General features: G+C 34.4%; 3 protein-coding genes across 4 annotated transcripts in view; all 3 read right to left on the bottom strand.

Annotated features, from left to right (window-relative positions):
* Window positions 1–1,700, bottom strand: part of LOC125275896 (H-2 class I histocompatibility antigen, alpha chain-like) — a 251,257-nt gene extending 249,557 nt beyond the window's left edge. Inside the window, exon 1 of the mRNA XM_048203208.1 lies at window positions 1,500–1,700. Within this exon, the coding sequence (XP_048059165.1) occupies window positions 1,500–1,554 (55 nt within the window). The 5' untranslated portion in view covers window positions 1,555–1,700. The remainder of the gene's footprint in view (window positions 1–1,499) is intronic.
* A 344-nt stretch (window positions 1,701–2,044) lies between these two features.
* LOC125275880 (patr class I histocompatibility antigen, B-2 alpha chain-like) overlaps window positions 2,045–17,562 on the bottom strand; it is a 135,887-nt gene continuing 120,369 nt past the window's right edge. The window contains exons 7-8 of the mRNA XM_048203185.1: window positions 3,708–3,839; window positions 2,045–3,384 (exon numbers count right to left, since the gene is read on the bottom strand). Coding sequence (XP_048059142.1) covers window positions 3,296–3,384; window positions 3,708–3,839 — 221 coding nt within the window. The 3' untranslated portion in view covers window positions 2,045–3,295. The remainder of the gene's footprint in view (window positions 3,385–3,707; window positions 3,840–17,562) is intronic.
* Window positions 6,938–17,562, bottom strand: part of LOC125275888 (MHC class I-like protein MILL1) — a 31,692-nt gene continuing 21,067 nt past the window's right edge. For both annotated transcript variants that reach the window (XM_048203193.1, XM_048203194.1), the window contains exons 2-4: window positions 13,765–13,996; window positions 12,295–12,552; window positions 6,938–7,150 (exon numbers count right to left, since the gene is read on the bottom strand). In XM_048203193.1, the coding sequence (XP_048059150.1) occupies window positions 7,041–7,150; window positions 12,295–12,552; window positions 13,765–13,915 (519 nt within the window). In that variant the 5' untranslated portion in view covers window positions 13,916–13,996 and the 3' untranslated portion in view covers window positions 6,938–7,040. The remainder of the gene's footprint in view (window positions 7,151–12,294; window positions 12,553–13,764; window positions 13,997–17,562) is intronic.

Here is a 17,562-nt window from a genome sequence, read left to right as displayed (position 1 = left end):
AGTAGTATAAAATTCATAGCCTGTTTTTTCAAAAAATTAACATTCAAACCAAAATAGCTGACTTCCTGTTGGTCGGAGCTAATGAATGTAAATTAGAAAATTGTCCGGCTTGATGAGAACAATATGTGTACCGAGTTTGGTGACTGTAGGAAAAACTAACCCCCCCACTTTTGTCAAAAGGTGGTGCTACTGAACCCCTCCACCACACCCATTTCTATGGCTTTGTCCATGTCTACTGGTTGACAATATTGATGTGCGTGTCGAGTTTCATGCAATTTGAAGAGTGTTAAGAGCCTCAAAAACACAAGAATATTATTAAAGTTTGACGTGTTGCCATGGCAACAATATTTAAAATATCAAAAATCCTGTCACAGGTCTACATCTGCTGTGTATTGACATTACACTGATGAAGTTTGAAGCAAATCGGGTAAAAATAACAGAGTGAACTCAATGCATTTTGAAAGTGAAACACTTATTGCTGCCAGTTGGTGGCGCTATAACTTTGACTCACAAGCCAAGCTACAAAGGCCTAAATTGATGTTTTAATGTAATTTTAAATGCAATGTTACACTGATACAATATAAAATTACAAATAATTAAATGTGTTTTATCAGAAATGTTTCTGTTTCATTTTGCAGTTTGACTGGCTCATTTTTGCTGATCAGCCGGGCCATTTTACCTGAACAAAATGTGGGACAGCTAATGTTTCAAAATCTGTAGGGCCTGAACGATTACATTTGATTACATCAGTTCAAGACAAAAATATTAAAAACAGTCCTTATTAATCATAAGAACACAGTTAAATGTCATAGGCTACATATGTTTTTTGTTAGTGTCCTAACAAGCAATTAACCAAAAAGTGGCACAATTTGCCTGATATCACCCTACAAGTGTTAACTAAATACATTTTTTAATACAGAAAGAGTAGCCTATGTTAAAAGCACATATTAGTTCATATGTCTCAACATAGCACAGTTGAGTAAACCTAGATGTTGTTAGGATTATTTTGATAAGTATACTAAAGAAGAATTTTTAGTACAAAATTAGTGCGCGAAAATAGTGCACTTTAAGTAGGTTACATTTTGGAAGTGTACTTTTTTATCACCTGGGTGTGGATTGGAGCGCATCCAGACAGAGCGAGCGACCGAGAAGATGGAAATTTGATCGAAGTAGCCTGTCTTTTACATGTCATTCTAATGGCGATACTGCCTAAATGTCATTATAATTGTATAATGAGAGTGCAAGTAAAAGTAGCCTACGCACGGCGTTTCCTGACACAGTACATCAGGTGACAAAATGGACAGGGACCTGTAAACAAACTACTATAAATATGCTTTAAAAGTTTATTTTATATGGGCTACAATTGTATAATACCATAAATGTGTTTCTAGTAGCTACATCTGTAGGTTACTCTGTATGTAATGTGTTTTTCCCATTTTTGCTGGTATCGATAAGTAGTTAGTTGGTTCCCTACCGAAACTAATAAGGCTTGTTCTTACCTTGCTGCGCGTCCCTTGGAAAAGAGTTAAACAATATAAAAATAAGCAAAAACATTCCTTTGTCTATACAGAAAATGTTTTAAACAGAGTCTATCAAGCATTTTTGTCCATTATGTTTCAGAAGAGAGCCCTGAAGCTTTAGCTACATTAAAGTGAAAGCATATTAAGTGTCTTCTGGGTTGTATTGAGCGCGTTCACTGGCTGCTTGGTGAACTTACACCTTCGTTTTCATTCCCGAGGGAAAAAAACATCCGCAAAAAGCATTTGTGATGTTGAATCTCTCCAGCAAGCGGCAGTATTGTAACGCTATGCAGAACTGGACACGCCTCTTCACGAGTCTTATCCAATCAGAGGGTGGTGTTTTTCTGTAGACTAACTTGCACTGATGAGATAATGAATTGATTAATTCACGGAAATGAATTAAGAGTATAAATAAGTTGAAAATAGTCCAATTTGATTTCATTTCGATTTTAAGCACTTGGTAGAAGCATGTCTGACATTCAGCTGCAGTGTCTATGTGGTATTTATATAAAAACAGTCACATTCTCAGCAGTTTTATGACAAAGTTTTTAAACAAATATACACAACGATTATAGATGCTTTGCATTTAAAAGAAGTTTTTTATTTGTTTGTTTTTTTGTCTTTTATAAATGCTTTCAGATCCTTCAACTTGCCAAATTACAGGAACACTAAGGACACAGGTTAATATAATCATGATGCAGCAGCATAATAAAGTAAACATTACACAGAATACTATACTAGGAATACTAGTCCTGGCAGGATTTAAAAACATTTGAAAATAAACGACCTTGAATTCAGCAGAGGGTCATTCAATTTAATACATAAAAATAATGACCCCTGCAAGTTGAAACCCAATTGCAATAATAACACTTCATGTATTAGAAGAGAGGCTCTATGGGGTGAGGAATGCTCCTAACATCTCTAACATGTATTTGCTTGTTTCATAAAGCTATGAAACTATACATATAAAAATCTTAAATCTAAAGTATGTTCTATAATCTCAATGCTGAAAATATTCTAATTCTGCACCCCATAATAATCTCAACCCTTACAGTTCCTGTCAGTATTTTAGCAGCAGATGATACAGATACAGCAAATAGCTCAACAATGTTTGGACTAGTGATATATCAGCCAAGTCAATTAACTAATTGAGAAAAAAAAAAAACTTTTTGTCTATCTTTGCCATAATATTAAAAGTCCCATTTCATCATTTTACATTGGTTTTCTTGGTAGGATGTGTGATGAAATTCTACCTGGAAACAGCTGAATTTAATGGCCAAAAATACAATTTTAGTTTAGCACACTGTTATATAATTGACTTCCTGAAGAGTGTAACACTGTGACACTGATCTGTGTCCATCTGGTTCTAACAAGTGTTTCAAATGTGTTTGCTGTGGCACTTTTGATCAAACCACAGAATAGTTTAGCATTTTGAACTTTTAAATGTTTCACTGCTGTAAAACACCATTTTACAATTCACTACTGTGTATTTGACTGAACCGATTAGAGAACTGTTTTTTATGTAACACATATTATGTGATCAAGACCCTCAGTGTCATATTTCAATGGAGCATAAAGAACATAATAAACAAGTAACTGTCATACATATTGTTAATAAATCAGAACTGACTCAGGTTAGAAAATGCTGACGGAAAAAAAAAAAAAAAAACAAGAACAGAAAACAAACAGAATGAATGGACATGAAAAACATTTCATTCAATGCCCATAAACTTGTGCACGTCCCAGTCCAGTCTGTAGATCCATCAGCATTGAGCTCATGATTGAATCACATCAGCAGACGCTGCACTGGTCATCTGTATCTGATCACTCACTGCGCCATAAGAGGGATGATTTCTCACCAGACCTATAAGATACATTATAAAAACAGATATGTTCTTGTAAAAATGTAAATACGAGCCACAAACAAATGTACAATTATTCACACTTTTCAGTTGTTTGATAAATACTGTAAAATAGATGCATTTACCTTGTAGTCTGTAGTCAAATGAAATCCAAGGTCATGAATAAAATCTTACCTATCATCAAAATCCTCTATCACCATGTTCACTTATTTCTACCATCATTTACTGCCAAACTGTCCATACATTTTAAAATGTCTTTAAACAATGATATATAAAAACAATGGATTTTAAGCTACAATGATCATACTGATTATTTATAACTCACCATCTGAGTTTCTCCATTTGTAGACACAGCAAGTAATCAGAGCTGCAACTAGAATTAGAACTAGAGCTAGAACTAGAACTGCTACTCCTCCTATAACAGACCATCGAGGTTCTGGTTTAAAACATTTTCCATCTGCAAAAAATGGTATTACTTTAAAATAAGGTTCATTGGGTAACATGAACTAAGAATCAACTGCACTTATAAAGCATTTATTAACCTTTGTTAATGTTAATTTCAGCATTTACTAATTATTAAAATCTTGTTAAAGGTGCCATTTTTCACAAGATGTAATATAAGTCTAAGGTGTCCCCTGAATGTGTCTGTGAAGTTTCAGCTCAAAATACCCCATAGATGTTTTTTAAATTCATTTTTTTAACTGCCTATTTTGGGGCATCATTAAACATGCGCTGATTCATTATATATGCCGACTCAGTGTGCGTCCCCTTTAAATTCTCGTGCTCCCCGTCCCTAAACTCACGACTCTATAATACATTGCATAAACAAAGTTCACACAGCTAATATAACCCTAAAAATGGATCTTTACAAAGTGTTTGTCATGCAGCATATCAGATCATTTATTTGGATGTTTACATTTAATTCTGAATGAGTTTGATAGTGCTCCGTGGCTAACGGCTAATGCTACACTGTTGGAGAGATTTATAAAGAATGAAGTTGTGTTTATGAATTATACAGACTGCAAGTGTTTAAAAATGAAAATAGCGACGGCTCTTGTCTCCGTGAATACAGTAAGAAACGATGGTAACTTTAACCACATTTAACAGTACATTAGCAACATGCTAACGAAACATTTAGAAAGACAATTTACAAATATCACTAAAAATATCATGTAATCATGGATCATGTCAGTTATTATTGCTCCATCTGCCATTTTTCGCTATTGTTCTTGCTTACTTGTATAACGTCTGATGATTCAGCTGTGCACAGATCCAGACGTTATTCTGCCATTGTCTAATGTCTTGAACATGGGCTGGCATATGCAAATATTGGGGTCATACATATTAATGATCCCGACTGTTACGTAACAGTATTGTTGAGATTCACCTGTTCTTCGGAGGTCTTTTAAACAAATGAGATTTATATAAGAAGGAGGAAACAATGGAGTTTGAGACTCACTGTATGTCATTTCCATGTACTGAACTCTTGTTATTTAACTATGCTGAGGTAAATTCAATTTTCAATTCTATGGCACCTTAGATTAGGTAATGCACTGTGAACTAACATGAACAAACAATAAACACTCCCGACTCTTTGACAACAGCATGCAGTGGTGGCATTCAAACAGTTCCCAGTTCCCTGTCCTGATCAACAAGATGTTCTTTGAATCCCGGCCACAAGTGCACCTTCAGAGAGAACATTCAGCCTTTGAGTCAGATTTTGGAGGAAAGATGTCTACTGAAACTGTCATCAGTCAGTGACGTTTCCCAATTTTTCTCTCCTCTCAATCACCTCATTTATCTCCTACCTTAACAGAGTTAAGAACCTCCAAGTCAGGTCCATCAAAGGTTACCTGAGCGGCATCCAGTTTTCCCACAAACTGATTTACGCCGCTGCCTCCTGCGAGATAAATAATTCACAAACCTCCCTCTTGATCAAAGGAATTCAATGATCACAACCCTCTCACCCCTGACACCAGACAACCCATAACACTAGACATTCTCACAAAATGTGTTCTCCGCAAAGGCTACCAGCCCATTAATACCGCCCGTACACTTGTTGCTATGTTTATTTTAGCCTTTTTTGGTTTTCTTGGATTCTCGGATCTCGCTATCACCAAATTCGAGCCAAAAGTCCACCCCACCCTCTCAGAACATACTCAATAGCGAAACAATCCTCCTAATGAATTAAACAAAGCAAGATAGACCAAGCTAAAAAAGGCCATTTTATTTATATTTTTTTATTATTATTTATAATATAATTATTTATATTTTTAAAAAAATTATTTTTACATCAACAAAGCCCACCAAACACTCATATACAAACCTCTGGTACTATCCTCGACCCTCCAGGTCTTTCTTCGTTTCAAACCTCAGACAGGGCTTACCCATCCTATGCCATGAGTACTGAACTCCCGATGGACGCTACGAGAGCCCTTCAGGTCAGTTCCCTATTCTATGACTATTGACTATAACTTCCTGTCAAACACTTCGAGAGCCTCCTGGTCGAGCAACCTTGCCTTTCTCCATCTGACTGTCGGCAAGGCGTACCCATCTGATGCTGTGAGTACTCCTGTCGAACGCTGCGAGAGCTCTCCTCGCCAGATTCTTCAAATTTCATTTCCAGTAGGGCCCACTCAGCCAATGCCATGACCTGTTCAAGTCAGAGGCAGAGCAGACCCTCCAGGTCGGGTGGCTCAAATCACGCTGCACCTTGGCATAGGCTGACATGGTCCACCCGTCCCATCAAAGGCTATGTAGGCCCTCCCGGTTAGGTGATTTCGGGCCTTGATCTCCCCGTTCATTGGCCGGAAGGGCCTGTCTGCCCAGTGGCGTGAACTTGCTCCTGTTTGGAGGCAGTGTGGGATCTCCTGATCGGACATCACAAATCATGCTGCTCCTTGTTTAATGGCCAGTAGAGCCCCCCCATCTGATGCTGTGAGCTGCTCAGAGGTTGTGTGGGCCCTCTCGGTCAAACGACTAAGCTTTTTCCCAAAATACCAGCCCCCCCAAATTTCGGTGCTCATCTGCTTTTGGGGGAATACTCTGGGTTTGTGCCAAATTTCATGCCCGAAACCCTTCCCACGGACAGCACTCCAAATATGCATAATCTTTACTCTATTTAATTATATCAAGTAAAATATCAAATGACATAAACAGATGACCTACACCTACACCACAGTGAACACCGCCATCTAGTGGTTAAATAATCATTATGTTTAGCTCCTACAGTAATTGTTTGTATCAGAGGTCTTCAACCCAGCTCCTGGGGACCCACTGTCCTGCAAAGTTTATTTCCAACCTGCTTTAGCACATTTTCCTGTGTATTTTCAAGTTATCCTGAAGAGCTTGATTTGCTGCTTTGGGTGTGTTTGATAAGGGTTGGAGCTGGAGACAAAGGGCCTCCAGGAACAGGACTGAAGACCTCTGGTTTGTATTATTATGTTCTGTTGCTACAACATTGTGAGTGACAATTTATGATGATATTTACCCCATTCTACTGAAACTGGTTCTGTCAGACTGCTGTGAATGAGCAGACAGTCATAACACCCTTTTTGGTTTCTGTCGATCTTCACACTGATTCTCATCTGAAAGGCTTCATCACCATTTGGTCTGATTCCAGAAGATGTTTGGTTCTCAAGAACAGTTTCTGTTCAATCTAATGTTCATCTGAACATCTCTGGGGTAGAAACCAGTGGCCAGACACGTCAGAACCTATCTTACTTTCATCATCAGCAGCAGCTTTCCTCACAAAGACATCTGGTTTAACTAGAGAACAAAATAATGATGCAATTAACAAACAAACTTTTACAAAGAATTTGGTTCTGTCTCTGTGGTTTCTGTACTTAAAAAAAAAAATGTTTTATTCCCCCCCCCCCCCCCCCCCTTTTTTTTTAAATCACAATTTATGTTTCACACACTGTTAAAAAAAAACTGTCAAATTTACGGTAAAATACCGGCAGCTGTGGTTGCCAGGAATATACCGTGAAAAAAATGTGGAATCTGTAAAAGACAATACGGTATACTGGTTTTGTAACCCTAATTTTACAGTAGACAACGTATTTTTTTTACCAAAATCATGGTAGAAAAAAACAAATATATTTGTCAATTATACAGTAATTTTATGTAAAAAATGCAACTTTCCATAGCTTTTTACGGATATTTGCAGTAAAAAAAAAAGTTATAATATAATAATATATACAGTAATTTGTTGTTAATTTAACAGTAATACACTGTAAAAAAAAATCCCAGTAAAATTTACGGTAAAAAAAACGGCAGCTGTGGTTGCCAGAACTTTACCGTAAAAAATACAGTAGCAACGTTAAAAAAAATCTGTTAAATTTACGGTAAAATATGGTATTTCATTAACTGATATAATGTTAATTTACCAACCTAATAAAGTACTAATATCTGTTTTGTACCTTTATAATACACTGACAGTCACCAAACACAGTGGTGATTAGAGTCACATGATGAATCAAAGTTCATCACAAGCAGATTTCCCACAAGCTGAGAAGGACAACACTAACATATAGAAGGCGCACAAAGTGTCATTCACACACACACTAAACACCATCAAGGTAACATGCATGAAATTTAAAAAATGCAATAAACATTAATTTAACAACATTAGATGTAACATAAAACCCTAATGTACATAACTGATTAGAAAAAAATGAGAAAAACTAAGAAGAAACAGAGTTATTTCAACGAAAATATATCAAATGTGAAGTGTCACGCAGGGAATTGTGGGAATGTTAATTTATGGTTTTTCGCTGTAATATTTACAATGAATTGTTATTTTTCACTTCCAAAAACTGTGAATTTAATGGTATTTTACCATAAAATTACATTAAATGTACCATTAGATTTATCACAGTTATTCACCGTATATAGTACAGAAACTTTCTGTAAACCAATTAATAGTTTTTCACCGCAGCATTTTTACAGTTTTTTCACTGCAGCATTTTTACAGTCTTTTACTGTTAAAATCATGGTAATTTTTTACAGTGAACATAAATAGTTATATTGTACTGTATTTTTAGCGGTAAAATACGGCAGCTGTGGTTGCCAGGAATTTACCGTAAAATGTATCTGGTCAAAATAAAATGCTGTAATTTGTTATACAATTTCACTGTGTTTTTTACTGTCAAAGGTTTTAATAAGGTTTAACATATTTCTGTTATTTTTACAGTTATTTACCATAATAGGGTCTATCCTATTACTGTTAAATTAACAACAAATTACTGTATATATTATTACTTTTTTTTTACTGCAAATATCCGTAAAAAGCTATGGAAAGTTGCATTTTTTACATAAAATTACTGTATAATTGACAAATATATTTGTTTTTTTCTACCATGATTTTGGTAAAAAAAAAACGTTGTCTACTGTAAAATTTAGGGTTACAAAACCAGTATACCGTATTGTCTTTTACAGATTCCACATTTTTTTCACGGTATATTCCTGGCAACCACAGCTGCCGGTATTTTACCGTAAATTTGACAGGGTTTTTTTTAACAGTGTAGGCCTAATATATGTTACCATGAAATTATTTTCTGAACTATAATTTCCCACAAATTGCATTTCCAAATAAATAAACAGATACATGCAAAAATACATATGCATAAAGAAATAACTTGATTAGGCTACTTTAAATAAACCAGTTAAAGAAAAACAGGAAAATGTAAAAAAAAAAAAAAAAAAAAAACATGGCCTGAAATAATAAATGGCCATTCACATAATAAATCATGTTTGTTTCTAAATAATCTGTATGTGAAGAGTTCAGATGCAAAAGCCTCTAAGTGCCATCTGAATTTCTTCTAGAATGATAATTTTTATAAAGCAAAATCCCCAGTGTTAAATTAACACCCAAAGTGAACATATGAGTCCATCTTACCGGATGTTAAAAAGTAACACTGAAGCAGTGTTAAAGTTAATGAGATAATTGATTGATGATTGAGTGATGATTGACAATTAGTGGAGACACCTGATGATAATAAGCAGAATCACTGAAGAAACAACAAGAGAAAAAGAGAGAGACACAACAACTACAACTGACTTCCAGCCATTAAACATTATTACACTTATTATTAACCAGTTTGATTTGATTTCTGTCACACATCAACAAAAGTTCTTACTGAGAATGAACAGATGTTTAGATGTTAATGTTCGAATGAAAGTTTAGTTTGAAGTCACCATGATGGTGAAAAACATTTCCTTTAGCTGGGCTCGTGACTCTATTAACATTAATTTATCTCTGGCTGCTCCAACTTTGTGTTTGTAAAGCACATTTGTTATGGTTAGAGAAACTATGATCTGGATTGTGTTTCCCAATAGTGATGTGAGCTAATGTTGATCAATTTAGGTTTACAATGCTTTGGGAATCACAGTCATGATGGTTTTGTTTTGATGATGATATTCTCTTTGTGAAATGGTCAGATTCATTGGTGACATCCAGTATTGATGGTCATATAGATGTTATATTATTTCTTTTCAGTAAATGTGTTACCACTTGAAATTCAGAAGAGCTTTTATAATCTGAAGACTCAAGAAAAAAAAACACACACACAGAGACATCAAGAATCAGCATATGATTCTCAAGAACGGTGACGATAAATAAATACAAAATACTGACAAACAGATCAACTCTGAACATCACAAAACAAGCTACTGTCACAACAAAACTACAGAAAAATAAAAGCAAACATGAACAATCTACGAAAATTACAGGACAATTCAGCTGCATAATTTATTCATGCAGCAATGCATGATGGGAGCCATGGATGAGTTTTGATTGGTGGCTCCCATCATGCACTGCAACATGAAGCACTTTGTTTGATTGTCACCATTGTTGAGGGTCATATGCTGATTCTTGATGTCTGTGTTTTTTTTTTCTGTTCTTATATATATAATATAAAAGCTCTTCTAGATTTCAAGTGGTAACAGATTTACTAGAAAGAAATAATATAACATCTATATGACCGTCAATACTGGATGTCACCAATGAATCTGACCATTTCACAAAGAGAATGTCATCATCAAAACAAAACCATCATGACTGTGATTCCCAAAGCATTGTAAACTGATCAACATTAGCTCACATCACTATTGGGAAACACAGTCCAGATCATAGTTTCTCTGACCATAACAAATGTGCTTTACAAACACAAAGTTGGAGCAGCCAGAGATAAATTAATGTTAATAGAGTCAAGAGCCCAACTAAAGGAAATGCTTTTCACCATCATGGTGACTTCAAACTAAACTTTCATTAAAACATTAACATCTAAACATCTGTTCATTCTCAGTAAGAACTTTTGTTGATGTGTGACAGAAATCAAATCAAACTGGTTAATAATAAGTGTAATAATGTTTAATGGCTGGAAGTCAGTTGTAGTTGTTGTGTCTCTCTCTTTTTCTCTTGTTGTTTCTTCAGTGATTCTGCTTATTAACATCAGGTATCACCACTAATTGTCAATCATCACTCAATCATCAATCAATTATCTCATTAACTTTAACACTGCTTCAGTGTTACTTTCTAACACCCGGTAAGATGGACTCATATGTTCACTTTGGGTGTTAATTTAACACTGGGGATTTTGCTGTGGTATAGTTAAGTACTTTCACTTAAATGACAATTAATAGGTAATTTGCATTGCCATTTAAGTGAAATTATTGAACTTAAATATACAAGCTTGATAAAAATGATAATTCTAGAAGAAAATTTCAGATGGCACTTAGAGGCTTTTGCATCTGAGCTCTTTGTGTATTAATCATGTTGATAGGCCCTATAAAACAAATATTACATATTAATCATGTCAATTTCCTGCATCTGTTATTGACGTCCAAATGACATCCAAAAAAAATTACCCCGTTCAAAGGTCAAATGTTGAACATCAAGATGACGTCCAAGTTGGGTCATGGTTGGACGTCCAAATAGTGGACCTGTATAATTGACAAATATATTTGTTTTTTCTACCATGATTTTGGTTAAAAAATACGTTGTCTACTGTAAAATTTAGGGTTACAAAACCAGTATACGTATTGTCTTTTACAGATTCCACACTTTTTTCACGGTATATTCCTGGCAACCACAGCTGCCGGTATTTTACCGTAAATTTGACAGTTTTTTTTTAACAGTGTAGTTTGGACGTCGAATAGATGTTCAGAAATGGTCATGGACCGACGGACCTAATATAGACATGATCTTCATGTCTATCCGACGTCCAGTGTTTTAGTGGGATTTTTAACATCTTGCTTCTGTAAAAATTAATGTTTTTGTTTGCTTAAAAATCTACAGATTTATACTGTGAATTCCAATGTGCACAACCCCAAAAGATGTAGTTTTACTCAAATAATACCATAAAATCTAAGGTTTTTAGACATTTTCAACATTACAATATTTAATTGTAAAATGTATGCATATTTATTTGTTTTCACAGAAAATATTTATAATTTCAACATTTTATTACAGTAAAAAACAAAGTTTTATCCAGTCTCACAATTAACGGTTATTCAATCTATTTAATACAGTAAAAGGAAGTTTTTGGTTTTACGCTCCATTACCGTTGGAATTTGACGGTGTTTTGCTGTATATTTTACTGACTTTTTTTACAGTGCAGAAGATCTAAATTGAATCTAAATTTGTACTTTGCGTAGAATTATGTTTTTAACATACAGGTAGTTATGAATACTATAACCTAGAAAACTTTCTGAATTATTACAATTTAAAACATTTTTTTAATTTTGATAAATTTCTCAGCAAACAAGACTTAATATCTTTATTTTGCTTCTTAAATTTGTACTGGACGACAAGACAAAAATACAAAGTATGAAAGTCTTTTTTTTTTTTTTTTTTGTAGTGTATACACACAAACACAGGACATAATTAAAATGATCTGATCAGGACTTACTCTTTATTGTGTTGTTAAATGTGAGGATCCAGTCAGTGCAGGTCTTGCGGAAATACTTGATGGGTTTGTTGCGTCTAATTTGATGATCCCATTCCTTTTTTGTTTCTTTGGCATCAACAATCCATTTCATAGTGTCAGGATTAAAGGTAATCAAATCCTCTCCATCAAATCCATATTTATCAAAGGTCACCAGACTTTTCACTGTTCCATTAGGATGTTTCTCCAGTTTACAGCCAACTGTTCTCTGAAGAACATGATCTACAATCACAGAACAACAAATATACTGCCTGGCCAAAAAAAAAAAAAAAAAGGCAAAAAAATTTTGGATTTAAATAGGCAAATGCTTAAGAATCTATGATTGGATCATTATCGCAGGGATTATTATGTTTCTAAAGCATCATTTCCACTGAAATTACCCAGAACAATCTGTCCCAGGAACTTTTTTCCCAACACCTGTTGCTGTCTGTGTTTCCATCATGGTCTAAAGTACTGTGAAGATAGGAATGCGTGCAATTTTGTTCTCTGCATATAAGGGTAATAAATCCTGAACCTCATCATCGGTCCATCGGTCGTAGTTTTTAAACTCCATTGTTGATTCGAATAGCAAACAACTCTTACTGCACACATCACAGCAGACTTTTAAAAATGGTGGTTGAAATAAAATGCTCCGTGGAGTCAACCAATCAAAATACTGTGTGAACTCAACCGATCAGCATGTTCAGTGCTCAAGTCCCACCACCAAAAGTTCCTGAACTTTGAAAAAGTACTACATCGTGAGCAGGGACTTTCTGAGGGGAACATTTTTACCTGGAACTTCATTTAGAATATGAAGTTGCTATATGTTTGGGAACAGTTCTTCTAACCCTAATTGATGGAGTGTGAAGCTTTTCATTTATTGAACATCATGGCCATATTCCAGGATGACAAAGTCAAGATTCACCAGATTCAAAGAATGGTTGGGAGGCAGCATGAAGAATCATATTCACACATGAATCAGCACTTCAGTCCAGACCTTAAATTCCTTGAAAGTCTTTGGGATGTGCTGGAGTAGACACCTCTTGCATTATCAGTACAAGATCTTGACCAAAAAATTATGCACCTCTTGATGGAAACAACATTTATTTACATCAAGAGGTGCATCAATTTTTGATTTCTATTTGAAATAAATGTTGTTCTTTTGAATTTTTAAATAATGAAAGAATTGTGGAAAAATGTTTTGCACAAAATATGAAGCAGCACAACTGTTTTCAACACTGATAATAATCATAAATGTTTCTTGAGTATCAAATCATCATATTAGAATGATTTCTGAAGGATCATGTGACACTGAAGACTGGAGTAATGATACTGAAAATTCAGCTTTGATCACAGGAATAAATTACACTTTACTATATATTCACATACAAAACAGCTGTGTATTTTGATGATTTGCCTTGGTGAGCCAAAGAGACTTTTTTGGAAAACTCTTACCATCCCCAGTTGTGGACTTTGACAGAGAGTGCAGCAGATTTAGGAACTTTTCTCTAGAATCAGGTGGTTCTGGAGCTTCGGTCCAGTCAGTCAGATTCTTTCTTACCCAGGCTCTTTTTTTCATTACTGTAGTAAGCGATCTGTTTGTCATCAGACTCTGCCTTAGCACTGAACTCTGGGAATGTGTCTGCTTTGGTCAGGGCTGTAAACATGTATCGGAGGTAATGTCTCTCTGAGGAACACATAAACACAAACAACAAAGAAAACAGAAAAAAAATAAAAATAATTTCTTCTGCACTCAAAAAAATATTTCAGGCTAAACATAAGTTTTATGTAATTGAATTACATATAAAAATTTCCATCCATTTGGATTACATAGTTTTTACATAAACAAAATAATAAACTTAATGTGATTCATATTTGTAAGTCATATGTAAATGAAATAGGTAAGATTTATCTAATAGTATGCCCAGTCTATATAACACTGCTTAGTGTTCACGTGTTTGCGCACTACTGAGTTAAAGTACCATTGAAGCATGTGTCAGAGTTAATGAGATAATTAAGTGATTAATTGAGTGATGATTGAGCATTATTGAAGACACCTGATGATAACAAGCAGAATCACCAAAGGAGAAAATCACAATTTTTGAGCCACCATCGTGGAGATGAGGGTTTGCTTTAGTCTTGACCTTTGACCATTTAATATTAGTTTTTGTTTGGACTGTTGTAAACAGCTAATCAAGCAAAGAGAAAAGATGATCAGGTGGTGTTGGTTATGTTTTCACGTAATCATTATTTGTGTGAATAACTGAACTAATTTAGAGCTCAATCTCTGAGATAAATTAACATGATTGATTGCAGCAGCACTGTGATTCAATATATCCAAAGTTATTCTCAAAAGTTGTTCAGAATAAAAAAAAGAAAAGTCTGTCTTTTAGGCACACACAGACATCAAGAATCAGCCTGTGAATCTCAATGACGGTGACAAGCAACATATTCTGATCAACAGATCAACTCTGAACATTAGAAAACAAGCTACTAAAAAGTCACAGAAAAACAGAAAAAAAAATAGTGACAATAAAGGAAATTACTAAGACAATTCAGCTCATAATTTATTCATGCAGCAATGCATGATGGGAGCCATGGATGGATTTTGATTGGTGGCTCCCAGAATGCATTGCAACATGCTTTTTGATGGTCACCATTGTTGAGATTCACAGGCTGATTCTTGATGTCTGTGTCTCTAAACACGTAACTTTTTTTTTTTGATCAGAACTTTTGAGAGATTTTTCAGATTATGTTGTTGTATAAAGCTGGTTTTCTACTGTAGAATCACAGTGCTGCTGCAATCAATAACGTAAATCTAATTCAGAGATTGGGCTCTAAATGAGTTCAGTGATTCAGATCAAATAATGATTAAGTGAAAACATAACCAACACCTGATAATCTTTTCTCTTTGCTTGACTAGCTGTTACAACAGCCCAAACAAAAACTAATATTAAAGAGTGAAGGGTCAAGAGCCCAACTAAAGCAAACCCTCATCTCCACGATGGTGGCTTAAAAATTGTGATTTTCTCCTTTGGTGATTCTGCTTGTTATCATCAGGTGTTTTCAATAATGCTCAATCATCACTCAATTAATCACTTAATTATCTCATTAACTCTGACACATGCTTCAATGGTACTTTAACTCAGTAGTGCGCAAACACGTGAACACTAAGCAGTGTTATATAGACTGGGCATACTATTAGATAAATCTTACCTATTTCATTTACATATGACTTACAAATATGAATCACATTAAGTTTATTATTTTGTTTATGTAAAAACTATGTAATCCAAATGGATGGAAATTTTATATGTAATTCAATTACATAAAACTTATGTTTAGCCTGAAATATTTTTTTGAGTGTGTCAGATGTTAATGTAAAATGACAGGCAACCATATGGTTTCAAGAACTTCCTAAATGTAACCTGAAATCAAACTCAGTGGTTTATAGCAGCCTACATTTGTAGGTAACTGTATTTGTAGGTCATTTTTTTCTGAATTAGACCAGAAGGAAGCACACAAAACTAATAAATTAAGTGCTTACTTTGCTTCACATCGCAACCGCATTTTTATGTCTACAGACCTACAGAAAATGAAAGATATTTTCGATGAAATCCGAGAGGTGTATGACTCGTCCAGACAGCAATAATCAACACTTTCAAGGTCCAGAAAGGTACTAAAGACATCATTAAAACAGTTCAAGTGACTGCAGTGGTTCAACCTTAATGTTAGTAGTTAGTAATAGAGACGAGAATACTTTTTGTGCGCAAAAACAAAAATAACGACTTTATTCAACAATGTCTTCTCTTCTGTGTCATTCTCACCACATGGTGTTTGTGGTGTCTCATTACTCATTATTGGCTGGCTCCTGTGTCAGCAATGAAATGCATATGTCGCTCTGATCATGTGAACAGTGTCGGCCAATAATGAGTCTATGTTCTGACGTAGAACCTGGAAGCCTGCACTGTGTTCACTATGTCAACTGTGTTGGAGACTAACAGGGTAGAGAAGAGATTGTGGTAACACTTCAGAATAGTGATCCTTCATTAATAAATAACTACACAGGAACAAATGAGTAATGCATTATTAACACTCTAGCTACTATTAACTAACAAGAAACTCTGATTAATGAATTAGTAAGTAATAGTGCTCAGCTGAATATGGTAGTTCACTATTAATTAATTAGTAACTACTATTGTTTTCATACCTCCCAGAGAACTACAAAAAACTATTATATACAGGTTGACAATTAATGTGAATAATGCAATATGTATAATTAATTCTAAAGTGAAGGTCATGGTAACCCACTAGCAATGACTGAAGGATTACCAAATCCCTCAAAAGGAATTACTAATGTATCTAAAGTATTCAGTATTCTAAAGTGAAAAAAAAAATAGCTCTAGTAAATACTGAAGTCATTGTAAACTTTTGTGTTTTTTGTACATTTTTGTACAGTAATTCCTTCTGATGTATTTGGTAACACTTAAGTAATTAGTGTTTTACCATGATCTTCACTTTATAATACTGATCCAAATAAGTAGTAGTTCCTTTAGAATTATGAAGTAACTCTTGAGTTATTACTATCCAGTACTTTACAAAAACCTCAAAAGTTTACAAAGACTTCAGTAGTTACTAGAGAGTTATCATGTTTCTCACTTTAGAAAACTGATCCAAATGATTAGTAATTCCTTCTGAGGGATTTGGTAATCCTTCAGTCATTAATAGTGGGTTACTATGACCTTCACTTTAGAATTAATTATACATTATGCATTATTCACATTAATTATGAATCTGTATAGTTTTTAGTAGTTCTCTGGGAGGTATGAAAAAACAGTAGTTACTGATTAGCTAATAGTGAACTACTATACCTTTAACTGAACACTATTACTTACTAATTCATTAATCAGAGTTTATTGTTAGTTAATAGTAGTTACTAGAGTGTTAATAATGTATTACTTATTTGTTCCTGTGTAGTTATTCATTAATGAAGGATCAGTATTCTGAAGTCGTAATATTTTTTCGTCGTTTCATAACATTAAGGTTGAACCACTGTAGTCACGTTGACTGTTTTAACGATGTCTTACATTCTTAAATCAATGTATATTTACTTGAGAAGTAAAATGAGTTTAAGATATTGAGCTTTGTTTTCTGAAAAATTAATCAAATTTAAGTTAAACAAGTACAATGAGGCTAAAGGCACACCCTAAAGAAAATGTGCTTTTCACTTCTCCAGTAGTGCAGATTGCAGAA

This window comes from Megalobrama amblycephala, linkage group LG9, assembly GCF_018812025.1.
Source record: "Megalobrama amblycephala isolate DHTTF-2021 linkage group LG9, ASM1881202v1, whole genome shotgun sequence".
NCBI lineage: Eukaryota > Metazoa > Chordata > Actinopteri > Cypriniformes > Xenocyprididae > Megalobrama > Megalobrama amblycephala.
The sequence above is the reverse complement of the archived record's forward strand: the minus strand, read 5'-3'. Positions and strand labels throughout refer to the sequence as shown.